The sequence below is a fragment of the Centrocercus urophasianus genome, unplaced genomic scaffold (assembly GCF_019232065.1).
Source record: "Centrocercus urophasianus isolate 14NV4802_14NV808 unplaced genomic scaffold, USGS_Curo_1.0 seq_20, whole genome shotgun sequence".
Taxonomy (NCBI): domain Eukaryota; kingdom Metazoa; phylum Chordata; class Aves; order Galliformes; family Phasianidae; genus Centrocercus; species Centrocercus urophasianus.
In genome coordinates, this window is record NW_024884756.1 from 19,557,206 (window position 1) to 19,573,154 (window position 15,949).

A 15,949-nucleotide genomic window follows, 5' to 3' on the forward strand; every position below is an offset into this window, starting at 1 on the left:
ATAGCATTTTCCTGCATGCAGTTCACTGACACACAAGTCAATAATTTTTTGTAAAAGGAGGAGTCAACATCGAATTTTTGCTTGTGTAAGAAACACAAAATGTCCTGATGTGATCAGTTATACAAGTTTGCTATTCAATTCCTGTGGAAAAAAGAAACATATTGTGGATCCCATATTATATTTAGAACAGTTCTAGTGCAGCATGAATCAACAAGAATAAGAATAGTCTATGTAAACAAACACTGGTAAAGATTTCATGAATAAAAAGACTACCTTGAAACTTCTGATGCAGGCAGTGCTAGAATTTTAAACAAACCTTCCCCACCACATTTCAATTACAAGTTATACCTATTTGGAAGCAAGTGCATTTTGGACTCAGTTTGAAACTTCACATTAAAATATGTGCAAAAATACAGTACTAATAAAAAAGCAGAAACCTAAAGCTACCCCATCCTCTCCTTTGTTTCTTATTTTGTGAAGTTCTTCAATTAAAAAGTGCTATGGATAGAAAGTAACAAAAGTGACGGTGACATCAACCTGAAGATAATTATAATTTCTTATTATATATACAAAACACTGAAAAAAAAATAAAATGATATTTTTACAATATTTATATTTTCTTAGAAAATTCTATCCATGTATTTCATCAGATTCAGCAGTTTGCAACAAATCCTGTACAGTCCGACTATACACCGTACAGTACTCACTTAACATTTTAGAATGCAAAGCAAGAAGCTCTTGAGTAGCTGCAAACTATTGCTTGATGTCATGAAGGAATGATGTCTGACTGAACAATTTGTTTCACTTAACCACTGAGATATGGCTTCCCATATTCAACTTTTAACAGTGGAAGGAATAAAATTACAGCAGCAAAGGCAAGATAAACATGCATCAGTGATAGCTTCCAAACTATCTATTATGGTACAGAATATTTCATCTTAGTTCTTGAAAGCTTGCAAACTACACTTATTGTGGTACATATTTGATGCAATAAATATTGTGCATGGGTCATTATTTGTTTGCTCAAACATGCACCACAGGATAAAATAACTATTTACATAGACGGTACTTTTTTAATCAATACATACAATGTCAACCTTGCTGAGAGCAGAAGATGGCTAAACGATACTGCAGGGTGAGGCAGAACAACTTCATAATCCTTAAGTTTTGTGGGGTTTGGTAAATCCAATTTCCCAAGTTCAGGTAAAATGTTTTTTTACAAAAGAATACTTAAAAATGGACTCCCAGTCTCTCACTAAATTTTGTATGCAGAGTTCATTCAACTACACTTAAGTGACTTATGAAAAAATAAAACATCTGTTCTATTCTTGTAGACTGTGGGAATTTACAGGCACATTAAGATCTATCTGGATGAGATACTGGATGTATACTGTTTTTAAGCACCTCAAAATATAGAGCCATCCTGAAACATGGAAGTAGTCAGACTCTGCTGCTTTGTGCGACGTCATGTTTTTCCATGCATGAACTACAAGTGCAGCATGCCTTCATGCAGATCACTTCTGTCTGTACATATAGAGAATCCGAGAGTAGAACACCTGGTTCTCGTACCCCCTTCCCCAACATAAAACCCATTTACAAAAATAGTCACATATAATAGTAAACAACCTGTGAATTAAAAAATGATAAGTTCACCAACACTGATTTTTGTAAAAATATGGCAGATGTGGCTGTTGAAATGCAAACAGTGGATACAATTTTTGTACTGAGTGTTTTACGTTAAACACAGAGATTCCTAGGTCCGCACCTTTTTTAAAACCAGTCCCTACAGTCTGATTGGCCATTTTATCTTCTCTTCAGCAGTGTCAGCTGGTAATAAAAACAACAACCTCCTGTCAAGATGTTACCCTGTTTTACAGAGTTGCAGTTTGATGACGAGGGGTCACTGTCTTGTTATAGGCACTGACCTTCTTTATATATATATATATGCAATTATATATATATTTATATAAGTAAAAACTGTCAGTTTGGCATGTACCTCCTACAGGAGTCCTGTGGACACAAATACATATTTTCTTAGGCTGTAAACAGTTTATCGCAAACAGAATTATGTGTTACTTTTTACTTTCCCTGCTGTCTTTACCTTTATCTTCTTTTTCTGATTTGTCTTTTTCATATTTATCCTTGTCTGGCTTTGTTACACTATCATAGGATGGTGGGGAGGTTGTGGATGGGGTCATATCTGTTTTCTCTGGAGTGGAGTTCTCATTTAATTTATCCATAATCATATCTTCTTTCATGGGCAGATCATCCTCATCTTTACCTTTATCCTGATTAAATATACATGAAACTTTTTTGACTTTCTGCCTTAAAAGGTGACGCCTGAAAGCACGTTGAATAACAACAGCAGATACCTCCTCCTGTTTCCTTTTTAATGTGGTTGTGATTGGTTCATAGGAGACTTTGGAAGGATTGGCTGCCATAAATCGGTCTTCCATCTGTATCCTGAGGGCATCCATCTCCCCACTTTCCCCTAACACACGCTTTGTGAAAGCAAACAAGATGTCAAGGCAGTGAATTCTGTCACCGCTTACCATGGGCAGATCCATTGCAATCAGCTGGACCTTGTTTGGTTTTGCTATGAGAAGAGGAGGATCTAACGAAGCTGCAAAATCTGATAGTTTACTGAACTCTATGAATTGTGTTGCATCTGGATCAAACTTCTCCCAGACTTCATAGAACATCTCAAAGTCATCCTCGCTCAAGGGCTCAGCACTTTCTTCAGTAGCAACACTGAAGTTCTCCAGAATGACAGCAATGTACATGTTCACCACCACCAGAAAGGATATGATGATGTAGCTGACAAAGAAGAAAATCCCAACCGAAGGGTTGCCACAGTCGCCTTTAACAGAGCTCCCTGGGTGATCTTTATGAGGGTCACAGTCCGGCTCCCCGCTGTTAAGAATTGGGGCTAACAAGCCATCCCAGCCAGCAGATGTGGTAATTTGAAATAGGCAGATCATGCTGTTGCCAAATGTTTCAAAGTTGAACATGTCATCAATTCCAACTTCCCTCTTAACGTAGGCAAAGTTGGACATGCCAAATATGGCATAGATAAACATGACCAAGAAGAGCAGCAGGCCAATGTTGAACAAAGCAGGAAGAGACATCATCAGAGCAAAAAGCAGAGTGCGGATTCCCTTTGCGCCTTTAATGAGACGCAGGATGCGACCTATTCTGGCAAGTCGGATGACTCGGAACAAAGTAGGAGACACAAAATATTTCTCAATCATCTCAGCTAAAAACATTCCTGTTGAAAAACAAGTCATATTAGTCAATGATACTACTGTATTTCAGTTTCCCCAGAATTAGCCATTTCATGAAAATGAGTTGTTCTTACCTACTATGGAAAGAATGACAACTACAAAATCAAAAATATTCCAGCCGATGGTGAAGTAGTAATGGCGAAGTGAAATCAATTTCAAGACAAATTCTCCAGTGAAAAGTACAATAAACACAAGGTTAATCCAATATAAAATGTTTTCCATGTCTTCACTCTGGTCATCTGTTTCTACCATCATTGTGACCATGTTAAGGCAGATAAGTATCATGATACTGATATCAAATGCTTGTTTTGTTACAAAGTCAAAGACCATGCCTTGGAATTTGTTCTGGGAAGGAAAAAAAAAACCAAAGTTGCGTTACATTATGCATGGGGTAAAATTTCTTTCCTTTTTTTCCAAATTGCTACAAATTAATTAAATCTAGCATGTAAGGGGATTTCATGTCTTCCATAAAGTCTTCCATTTGTATGAATTTTCCAGTTTGCACATGTAAACACAAACCAATCAGAAATGCAAATACTATGTCTATAAGCATTAACAGTTAGATTTCAAAATACTCATGGTAGTTTTTAAAGTTGCAAAGGTCAATTTTCTATCTCAAACAAGTTCACTGTAAGATTTTGTGTCACAATATTAAATGAAGTCTTAACCAGGCAAAAGTTGGGGAAAAAAAAAAAGAAGTGTAAAGAGGCTGAGAGTTAACAGCACTTCATTTGTCCTAAATCTTAAGGAAACACAGAAAAATTTCAAGCCCAAGTTCAGTGTTCTTCATGTTACCAAAATAACCTTTACAACACCTTGCATTTTCAGCTATAGAGAATTTACTGATGGCTGAGTGGGCATCTCAGCTGGTTCCACAGTCCAAAGTAGAACTGCAGAGCTGGAATCACTGCACCATCTAAACTTTGCTCTGAAGTGCCACGGGAGAGCTGGAGGAAAAAAAAATTGTATGGATCGTGCAGCAAGAATGAATGTGAGAGGTAAAAGGATGTTTTTTTTCAGGCAATAATATTGTAACTTGCTTCCAGTCTTCCCTGATGACTGAAAAGGCCTATGCCCTAAAACTTTCACATATTTTGACAAATATCCATTGTTTTAGTCTTTTTCTTTGTTTCGAAAAAAATGTCACATATAATGTCACTGCCATCTGTAAAGAGAAAATGAAGGGGAAAAAAGGAAAGGTTAAGGTCATGTTGAGGCTACAAAAGATAAATATTCTGTATTTCAGATGAATAAAACTTTTTTATATCTTTTTGTTTGTGTGTTTCAGGTTACAACTTAATTCAGTCTAAGACATACCCAAAACAGTTTTTAAATAAATGTAAAAAGAGAAGGTCTTTTTTCTTACTGCTGGTCGTGGTATAGGCTTCTGTGGTTTCTTTGAACCCAACTTTTTCATTGCATTGTAGTATTTCTTCTGTTCTTCTGTCATAAAAATATCTTGACCTCCAAAGTAAAGCGAAGAGACAAAAACTGGTTAAAATCACATATTTCTATTGATTACTTATAAGCAGGCATACATATTAATAATAATCACTCTCATTCTAATCTGTGGGAAAATTAGAATAGACATCTAAGTTCCTGTTTATCTTGATTATTAGTATATGAGTAACAAAAAAATTGCTTTATAAATGTCACTTTCAAAGTTTAGGATATTTTTTGAAAGATTCTTGAACTTTAAATGATAGATTTCTTGTTTTCATTTGAGTGATACAGGTAATAAGAACCTTCAGGAAGGAGAAGTGCTTTTTCTTTGTTCTGCTGAAGTTATTATGGAGACACGAATGAACAAAACATTCCAATCCTGTGCTCTTATTTTTCCTTTTGAGTAAATTTTGGCAAAATATTAGAATTGACTACTATGATACCAAAGAAAGATGAGAAGTTAGTCATGCAATTAAATCTCACAACTTTTATTTTCTAACCACAAATGCAGGACTTGGAGCAGAAGATCCTGGAACTATTACATGGATTGAGAAGGAAAAAAAAGCCAATTTCTCTCCATCTCAACAAATTTCAATATATGACTCCAGCAGCATTTCCACCAGTTCACTGTTCTTCCAGATAATTTAATTCAGTTTTGTTGCTGAAACACTGCTGCCTTTTGAGGCAGTGTTGACAAAATAAGATGACTAAAGGGAGGACAAATAAATTTATTAAAATACTTACTATTACAGCTCAGAAATCTAGGCTGCTGAGCTCAGAGATTTGACAATAACACAACTAAGAGGTTTTATAGCTGCATTTAAGTATTTCAGTGATTATTTTTTTTTATAATCTTGTTAAAGATTCCAATCTGAAATCCACATCTTTACATTAGCATTGAATATTTCACTAACCATGGAAAGACTTCTGGTATCACTTGTCCGTCAAACAACATTTATCAAGACAAACTGTACTGCTTTATATCAACTTTATGTATTTAATATGCAAAGTAGGTTAACTTATCTTAAAATGAAGCCTGAAAAGAAAATAAAGTTATTGTTTGTGGACCAAAAGGATCAACTGTTAGCTTTCTTTTCTGAGTAACGATGAAATACTTATCTTTTTTTTCTGTTGGTTGAAATTGTCTATGATGACACCAATGAAAAGGTTCAAGGTAAAGAATGATCCAAAGATTATAAAGATGACAAAGTAAAGATACATGTATAGGTTATCTTCATACTTAGGCTGATCCAAAACCTGCAGAAAGGCATAAACACTAAGCCTTAGTTTAAATGTGGACACAGAGCTGAATAGCTGCTGAGTATTTATAAAGTAATATTCTTGACAAAAGACTTTGCTATTGAACTTGATACTTCATTTTCCAAAACTCTTATTCACTATATTATGTAGAGTAAATACTGAAGTCACAATTTTTTTTAAACTAGGATTACCATCCATCTGAATCTGTACACAACCAGAAACATCAACTTTTAAAGCTGTGAAGATCTTAGTGTATCTTGTGAGAAGCCACCAGTGTAGGCTTGTAGAGCTTCACTACTACAGGCACTAAGTAAGCTTCCCTGGATTTTAGTATTTGTTACATATTAATTTTGTACAACTTCTTTTCTTACTGTTTTACATCTCACTGCAATCTACCCTAATTTTAACCTGAGTTTTAACTCAAAAACCTGACTAATGCAGGTTACAGCACATGTTCTTTGCAGTGGTCTCGGTAGGCTAAAGAAAGGCATCCAAACAATGTTTAGAGTGAGCATGTTTTTTTGGTACAGCTGTGCACATTTATTATATTACAACAGATCTCCTGCTGTGAGTGTAGCTTACAAAAAACTTGGAGTTTCACCATTATAGTTTATTTAGTTGTTTACTTAGAATTAGAGCACAATTTGCACCAAGGAAGGAAGGGGAAGACAAAACAGTATGAAAATTCGCAGGCCAAGTTAAGAATAGAAACTGTGCCCTGAAGAAAAATCAGGCTGTTTGCAGAAGATAGCGAAAATCTCACCTTTAAAAAAAGATTAGTGGTACAAACCATAATCTCTAAGCTGTGTATCCATGCCTGTTTCCAAACGTAATTAAAACCTCAATACACACAATGAGAGGAGGAAAAGGCATTTCATGGCAACAGTTCAGTCTGCTGCGGAATTAAGGAATTTTGGTCCAACTGCACCACAGAGAATTTGGACCTTTTAGGACTGCTCCTCTGTTTTTTTTTTTTGTCTCTTGTATTCTTCCTATGGCTTCAATTTTCTCTAACTATAAAACTGCAATAACTCCTTGTTCTCTCGCTTTTACTGTTATTTCTAAAAGATGGTGTTAAAGTTATGTTCTTAAGTCTTACAGCTCATACAGTCAAACTGATAGAATTGAGGGAGTACACTTACATTACGAGAATCCACAGCAGCATACATGATATCCATCCATCCTTTGAATGTAGCCTATAAACAGAACACCGGTGTTTACCTCACGCTTTTTCTGGGAAACGGCTTGTCAGAAACATTTAAGAGCTGAAGACTAACCACGTTTAAAAATTTAATCCAAAACACCAGCTCAGTGTAATATTAATAGGCAATAAAACATTGTACGTTTTATTCATATATGGGAATCACAAGCAAATTGTAATGTTTGACTATAAAGGACACAACCTGTATTAAATTAAGAACTTTATATATAATGAGTAACACACGATACAAATTATTTTCTGTGTATGAGCAAAGTAGGTATACTTGATACAGATTCAACACATCCTGGGTAAATTTAATTGCTTGTTTTTCTTATGTTAGTCACTACAGCCTCTACATTGGTATTATTTATGTAGTGTCACAGACTTATCCACACATAAGAGTTATCCCCAGTTCTTGGCTCTAATGGATGACTCTTACAAACTGTTGAGGTGATATACCACAGAATTTTTGAGCAAGAATTCAAATTTATTTGACTTCATAGCTCACAGAAATGAATACCTCTCTGGATCAGGAATAACTATTTATCCTGTGTACATGACAACAAATTTGTCAAGATTAATTAACACTAATTAGAAATAATACAGCCAGGAAGAAATAGCTTGCATTTATGACGAAGAACCTCCCTAAAATGCACTGCACTGTATAAGCATGGGTGATCCCAAATCTAAAGAACATATTTAAATGCTAATAATCAGAAAGATAAGAGAAATATATTTAATTTGGAACATATGAATTCACAGGATTCTTAAAATTGCTGACAAAGTATCTTGGGAAGCATGTTTTCTACAGCAGTTTTAAGTTAGAACCTTGTAAAATATAGTAAGAATTTTAATTATATGTAAATACAATTTTAGAGAGACTTTACAAACAGGAATATATCATTAAAAGTTATCTTTAAGATAAGAGATCTTTATCTCTGCTGTGAGAATTCTGAAAGTACCAAACTTTCACATATGCCCCTGCAAGTTCATCTCTTTTAAAACCAAGCTCAACGTCCAACAAGTAGAAGCATACTATATACATAATCAAACAGAAAAGCAAGGCTGATCTATAATCGGAAGAACTGAGATGCAAGGCTGATACATATTTGAAGAAAGGTTAAAAAAAAAAAAACACTCTATATATGTTAAAAATCCATTTCTGCTTACAGTTTTCCACACAGACGCATGTATATGCACACATACATATGTATATATTTTTAAAACACACTCCACAATTTACTTAAGGATTTTTATAGGCATAATGCCAAACAAAGAAGCAAGGAAAAGTATTTCTGCCTGAAAGAAGTGAATAGAAATAACTTTTTCTGTTAGATGTAAACCACAGAGATATAAAAAGAGAAATAGACATTCAGGAGTGGTGACTTACCACTTGAAGTAAAGAAAGGTAACCAAGGCCTACATTATCAAAGTTAACTTTCACATTCTTCCATCTGGCAGTTTCATTGTTTTTAATGAGCTCCTCACATTGGCTGTAATTGTTGATTTGGCTGATATCAAATCTCTCATCAGTTGTAGTGTTAACACAGTAGTAAAATTTTCCAGCAAATAGATTTACACCCATGATACTGAAGATCAGCCAGAATATAAGGCAAACAAGAAGCACATTCATAATGGATGGAATTGCTCCCAAGAGGGCATTTACAACCACCTGGTGTACAAATGAAACCAGATACAGTGTAAGAACACAAACACTACTATCTTCATTAGACTGACTTAAATGTACCTCTCTGTTTTAATTCATTATTAATCTGTATTATACTTTTGGATTATAATACTATACAAATTTTGAAGAAAGATAAAGTATCAGCATAATTAGAAGGAAAACCATACAAACAGAAGCAAATGGAAGCTTTAAGTAATGGGAAAAAAAAGAAGAAAATATAAAATGAACTTTAAAAACAAACAGCATTAATCAATAATTTTAAAAATACGTACTTAATATATGTCTACAAAATTGTATCTGTAATATTTCTAATGACTGATTGCATCAAGCACAAAAAAAAATTTCTCTATTACATTTTTATTGGATAAACAATCCTAATCAATGTTTTTATTGGATAAACAGTCCTAATCAATGTTATTGAGCACATTTTTACTTGAAAGTAATTTTAAGACTTCTTTTAAATAAAACTGGGAGATGTATCTATGTTCATTTGGATGGCTATATATAAAAGCAGAAAAGCAGCCATGTTCAAACAGCAGGCTATCTGAACACAAAAATGCTCGTAGTGAAAGCAGCAGATAAGACTTAAAGCAGATTTAATTTATTTAATGCTGAAATTGATGAACTCCTAAATCAGGTAGCTTTGGTCTTAAGTTTTTTTGTAATAACTATGGAACAACTCTGCCCACTTTTCCAAAAAAAAAAAAAAAAAAAAAAAAAACTGAATCAGTTCCATAGAATCTAACACAGATTTTGTTTTTAAAAAATGCAGGATATCAGGTATTACATAGATGTGATAATACATGACTGACTCAGGTTATATGACATAGGTACTACAACAGATCTGATAGTACATTAGTCTGTTTCTAATTGTAAAAAATGCTGGCCTTATGTTTATGTTTCATGGGTTTCACAGAATTCATTACTTGCAAAATTAGTCATCTAAGCAAATCAACTTTCATTCATATCTATTTTATATGACTGAAAATAAAACCTTCAAATGTTACAGTAGGTGAAGATCTACCATCCTGTACAACATATAGTAGACATGGCCTGAAGAAAAGAAGAAATACCTCTTCAACTTTCAGAGCTCCTCTTATGTCAAAATAATACCTCTTTGAGGTAATCCACACTTCGGACAACATTATAAATTTCCTATGACATCAATTAAACTCATGTTATGTTAAATTTAGATGCTGGAACAAATTAGAATTAATATAAGCTATTCTCTGATTCCATTAAGGCACAGAACATTGGATGAACTCTCCCATGCTTCTTGAACTTTTTTTTTTTTTTTTTTTTTTTTTGCCACAAACTTTAAGTCACATATTGCAATAAATATTTATCTCTAACAGGGACATTTTAATAATCAAAATAATCTGTTAAACATAATAAAATATGCTTAGCAATATTTATTATAAATCAATAAGCAACAACAATACAGCATTTTATCACTCATGAGCAGGGAAGAGATCAATGATTAATCTATTCTTACTATTTCAGCAGTGCTCTCTTATGCTGACTTGTATCCATAGATTTGTCAATGATGTGCCCTTGCAGGGCTGTGAGCAGGCCTACATAAAGAAACTATTATCTTAATAATAATGTTGAATTAATTTGAATTGGAGATCTAGGAAGTTATTGATTAAAACTGGAAGTCTGACGGGAATAATGAACGGCTATAGATTTTTTTCCAATTCTGTAACATTTTCCAAAAATCTGTTAGCTAAGAAAATATTATTTTTATTTAAGGTTATCTCAATTATTCCTAAAAAATACAATTAAAAATATAATTAGAATCTTTAGCTGTAGAAGTATTGTTTATTAAAAATAAATATTGAAATATAAAGAGATAGATAATGAAGATATTTGTTTTCTAGTTTTCAGTCTCATTACACCTGAGAATGCTGTTCCTTGTTCTACTACAGCTGCAGGTCAAGTCATGTTATTCTTTCTATTACTGCTAAATTTCACAAGCGACATACTTTCTCTGGTATTGTCTGAGTCCTGAAGCTATAGCAGAACCAGATTAAAGTATGTATCATTTGAAGACACTCAAAATATAATTTTGAGTATTATGAGAAAAGCTTCTAGATACCTCCAGGCTTGCATTGAAAGTAGGGGCACAAGAAAGGAGGACAAGTGAAAAGAAAAAAAAATAATTAAAAAGAGATTTAAGAGCATCCTTTTCTTATTTAAATAAATAATAATAATAAAAAAAGTAGCATGGGCCTAGCACTATATAGCAGTGAGTGACAGCACTCAGGACAGAACACAGACAGATCATGTCTCACTGTAGTTCTCAACCCCACAGTCCAGTTTCCTGAAGCTTCACATGCAAATTAAAACTTATTTCCATTATCAAGAGTGATGGGAAGATGCAGTGGAAACATCACATGCTACCATTAATTAGAAATAGAGGAATATTTTCTATTCATTATTAATTTGGGTAGGCACAACAAACCATGATCCTAGAGAATACTACAGTGGATTAAAACTTCTAGATGTGTAGAAAAGAATTTCTTGTATCTATATAGGAACTACAGTCATAGAATAAAATCATAGAGTGGCCTAGGTTGGAAGGACCTCAAAGATCACCTACTTCTAAGTCCTCTGCTGCAGGCAGGGTTCCCAGTAACTAAATCAAGCACCAGATCATGTTGTCCAGGGCCATGTCCAACCTGGCCTTGAACTCCTCCAGGGATGGAACATCCACAGCTTATCTGTGCAGCTTATTCTAGCATCTCACCACCGTTGAGTGAAAAATTTCCCCCTGACATCTAATCTAAATTTTTTGTCTCTTAATGCAGAACTGTTCCCTCTTGTCCTATCACTTTCTGTACAAAAAGAAGTTTATTTCCTTCCTGCTTATAAGCTCCCTGTAAGTATTTTGAAAGCCAGTATCTGGTCTACCCTGGGCCTTTTCTCAAAGTTCAACTGTCTCAGCCTGCCTTTGTAGGAGAGGTACTCTAGTCCTCAGATCATCTCTGTACCCATTCCAGAAGCTCCACATCTTGTGCTCAGTGGAAGTAATTTTAAGTACCCATGAAAATATGTACACCATACTATAGCGTTATATTTTCAGTTCAAAGAAATTAATGTATTATGAAGAGATACCTTGAATTTCCAGGTATCAGATCTTAAAATCATTTTGTAATTAATTCCTTCGCCAACTTGAGCTACTTAGCTTTAAAACCTTAAGACTGAGGATTTTTTAAATAATCCAAAATTCTTTATATCCATAAAAATGTTATTCCAATAGTTAATTGCTTAAATAACAAAAACATGTCTATTTTTATTCTAAAGTTAACTTCATGCACTACTTATTATTATATCTATTCCTAAAGTCATAGATCTCCTTCTTATTCAGATGATTTACTAAGAGATACAGTCAGCAGATCCAGATCAAATCAGTAGGCAAAGCATCAACATGAAATTTACGAGATGGAAAATAACTCCCAAATCTTTACAAAATGCACTACTTTTTTTTTCTTTCCACACTAAATTTCCACTTCATGAATTTGCCACACAAAGTTGTGTTCTCAATTTTTTTGCTAACCATTCTGATTAAAAAGCAACAATTAATGTGTTTTTTAGAAAGATACTTTACACAGGCCCTTTATCTGATAAAACATCCCAAATGTTGACATTTTTCTCAGCATAGTTCTGAAGGCTTTTTTTTTTTTAACTGAAAATCCTGAATCGTGCCTATTTTAACCTAAACACAGAAGATAAAGAACAACGAAAACTTTACTTTCTTTGCAATTTTCAAAACAAATATTTTTTTTCAGTTCAGAAGAGAGAATACAGCGGCTGTTCTGAAAGTAATGCCTCTTATTTTATTATGCTGTCCCACAACATCAGGAGCAGATGTTGGGTTTATGGCAGTATAGGCTGAACCTTCCCACTAATATTCCAATACATGTAGTTGCCGTATGACAGATGGCAGCAGAGGGGCAGTTTGACAAAATAATGTGAAGTCTCATGTGGAAGTACGGATGAAGCAAAGGGGTGTCACTGTATTCCTGTGTAAGGAAAACATTGCAGCCACTGACATTCATTAATGCTTCTTGAATGTTTATGGAGACCAAACAGCGGATGTTAGACAAGCCATGTTCCAGATGGCCATGCAGATTTCTACAAGTGCAGCATGCAGGCTCTTGTTCATCAATGGCAAAAATGCATAGCCAATCTTAGTGACTACGCTGATAAACAGTGCTTGTAGCTGAGAATATGCTCTATCAAATAGAGTTATTGTGCTATTTGTATCTCTTGTAGTTTACATGGAAATAAATAGGAGGTATTACTTTCAGAGCGACCTACGCACAGGTAGCTACTTAGAACACAGGCATTTTAACTTCTTCAAAAATGCTATAGGAAAAAAAACATATTACGCTGAGGAAATCTATGAGAATTCATATTCTGATGAGGGCTCTCTCAAAATGGTAGTGTTGTGCAGACTAAATTTCAGAAAAAAAAAGAAAAATTAAACTTAATTACTAAGCAGGGTAGAAATCTACATTTACTAAGAATAAGGCAAAATACTTTTTAAAGCATGGCAAAAATTTTGTGTGAAAAGTTTTTTTATGTAATTTTAACAGGCCTTTCCTGTAACTTATCACTGTGGAATTTTTAAGAACAGATGTGGTAAGAGTACCAAAGCAAATGTAGAGTGGCTAGACAGCCCACCAAGAAAGCATCTGTGAGATTCAGAAATTTGTTGGAGGCAAGTGCATGGTATTTTCCATTTGAATATCAAAACCTATTTCCTTTTTAGTTGGAAGTCTTTTGATTTCCATCACATTTTCTCTAGAAAAATCAAGAAGCTGTAGTTGACTTAAAAATTTACTAATAAGCTTTTAAACCAAGGTCTCAAAGATCAGTGATCACAGCAGGTAGATCACACAAGGACCTTTTTTAATTCATCAATAAGTTTTCAACTCAGGTACATTTGCTGATTAGACTTATAGCTATGTGTTCCAGTTAGACATATAGACCCTGAATGAATATGTCAGACATCTTGTGGCTGGAACTGAAATGCCTTTTATCTCCAGTTGTTGACTACTGCCTATAAGAGAAACATTTCTAGAGTTTTCATGTCATAGCAAAATATGTAAGGTCTTTGTCCATTCCAGTATACTGAAGAAATGATTTGAACTAATCACTAATCTGACTTCGCACTAAAATACACTGAGAGCCAATTAGGGCAAATCAGGGTCTCAGCTTTGGTAACTGTTACAGCAATAACTACTGTAGATAGTAACTTCTCAAACTTATCCAGCTCTGCCAGCAAAAATGTCTTCCCATATGTTTTCAGCCTTCTTAGTGCTCTGCAGATTACAATCAACATTTTAAAGTCAATACAGAAAGCAGTAAACAGTCAGTTTAAGCCAGAAATCATAAAAGAAAACATCAGCTCCATCTTCAGCGTGCTACAAATGCTGTTTCAAGTAGAATGCAATAGTCATCTACTCTGAAGGAGTGAAGGCATTTTATCACTGCCAATTTTCTTACATATGGATTCATAACAAAATTTTTAATTTGTAACAGAAATTGCCAATTAGTATTTTCATAATAGTATGTTAAAAGATTTTTGATGGACTATGGATATGACATTCTATACTTGTAGGAAAACACATGTATGCATATATATGTATATGTGCTCATACTTTTATGAGGAAACGTTGATTTTTTTAAAACTATTTCAGCTGTAAGAGGATTTAATCACATAGGATAAATTCAGTCATGTAGTAAAATTCCAGAGATCCATGCAGTTGATAAACCCTTGGGCCTTCAGGAAAACATGAAATTTGCTGAAAGGCCAGCAAACTTAAATAAATGTTACAATGTGTGCAATAACACATGAATTCATATAAGCAGATGAAGTCTTTTGCTTATATGTTAGTGATAAATGTAAAATATATAAGATGATGGTGCAGCATTTTTGCATGGATTTGTCATTGATTATTCTGCATGCATTGCTTCTGTGTATGCATGCATTATTTCAAATTCTTTCATTTTTTCTTACCCTCATCCCTTCAAATCGCGACAAGGCTCTCAGAGGTCTCAAAGCTCTTAGTGTCCTAAGGGATTTAATCGCACCAAGTTCTGAGTAGCCCAAGGCATTAGCTGTTAAGCTAACCAAAGAGACCTACACAAAAACAGAAAGGCAATAGTGCTCATTCATCTTGTATATCCTTTGATACATATGGTGGGATGACATGTGCCCTGAACTTCAAAGAAGATTCAAGGGTAGACCTCTTTCTCTAGGAATCCTTCTGTAATGCAGAAAGTTTTTAAGTCAGACAAAGCAGAATAAAAGTATATCCTAGGTACCTGTTGATGAAATCATCTTTGTAGAATGGTATACAAATGTCTTCTAAATTCACATAAACCAGCCAATATTTGGTGGTATTTAATGAAAAATGAAGTCGCATGCAAAAAGAAAATTTGCAGAAGTTGGGTGAATTGGAATGCTCAATTTAGGACAAGACTTTCCATGTTATCTTCAGAACTTGAGAATGTAAAAGCTCTCAAAAACTACATTCAGACCTGGCCTTTGGTCAAACATAAATTTCTAGTGTCCAGAAAATCTTATACAACAGCTGTAGCTACCAGTGCTGCTCAGATTTAGCAAGACTAATCAAAACTGATAACCAACTGTTTGTTAGATAATGGTAGGGAACTTCACTGTTAGGCATATCCACACTTCATTACATTCCCTGTGAATCCTTTAACAACTTCATCAATTTTGACTTGTGTAATGCTGGTCTGGTCTGCAGACAGATGATTAAATAAAACAGAATAGCTGTAAAATAAATAATACAATTACCTTTCATCAGTAATCCTTAAAAATGTATTTATAGTAGACCATTTGGAAGGAATGGTCCTAGTAAAGAAAATTTTTAACATCTACTGCAATTTAATGCCTCTTTCGGCCTTCCTGTTCTCTCATTTCTGTCATTTCCACATTAACCTCTTTGCTTAGTTATTTCACTCCTCCAACGTAACACTTGAAAAAAATACTCTGGAAATTGTTGTGGTTTTGGGTTTTTTTTTTTTTTTTTTTTTCCA

General features: G+C 34.1%; 1 protein-coding gene across 1 annotated transcript in view; it reads right to left on the bottom strand.

Annotated features, from left to right (window-relative positions):
- Positions 1-1,993: 1,993 nt before the first annotated feature.
- Positions 1,994-15,949, bottom strand: part of LOC122162266 (sodium channel protein type 2 subunit alpha-like) — a 68,104-nt gene continuing 54,148 nt past the window's right edge. Inside the window, exons 21-27 of the mRNA XM_042822440.1 lie at positions 14,904-15,026; positions 8,579-8,860; positions 7,130-7,183; positions 5,847-5,984; positions 4,651-4,755; positions 3,359-3,629; positions 1,994-3,268 (exon numbers count right to left, since the gene is read on the bottom strand). Coding sequence (XP_042678374.1) covers positions 2,073-3,268; positions 3,359-3,629; positions 4,651-4,755; positions 5,847-5,984; positions 7,130-7,183; positions 8,579-8,860; positions 14,904-15,026 — 2,169 coding nt within the window. The 3' untranslated portion in view covers positions 1,994-2,072. The remainder of the gene's footprint in view (positions 3,269-3,358; positions 3,630-4,650; positions 4,756-5,846; positions 5,985-7,129; positions 7,184-8,578; positions 8,861-14,903; positions 15,027-15,949) is intronic.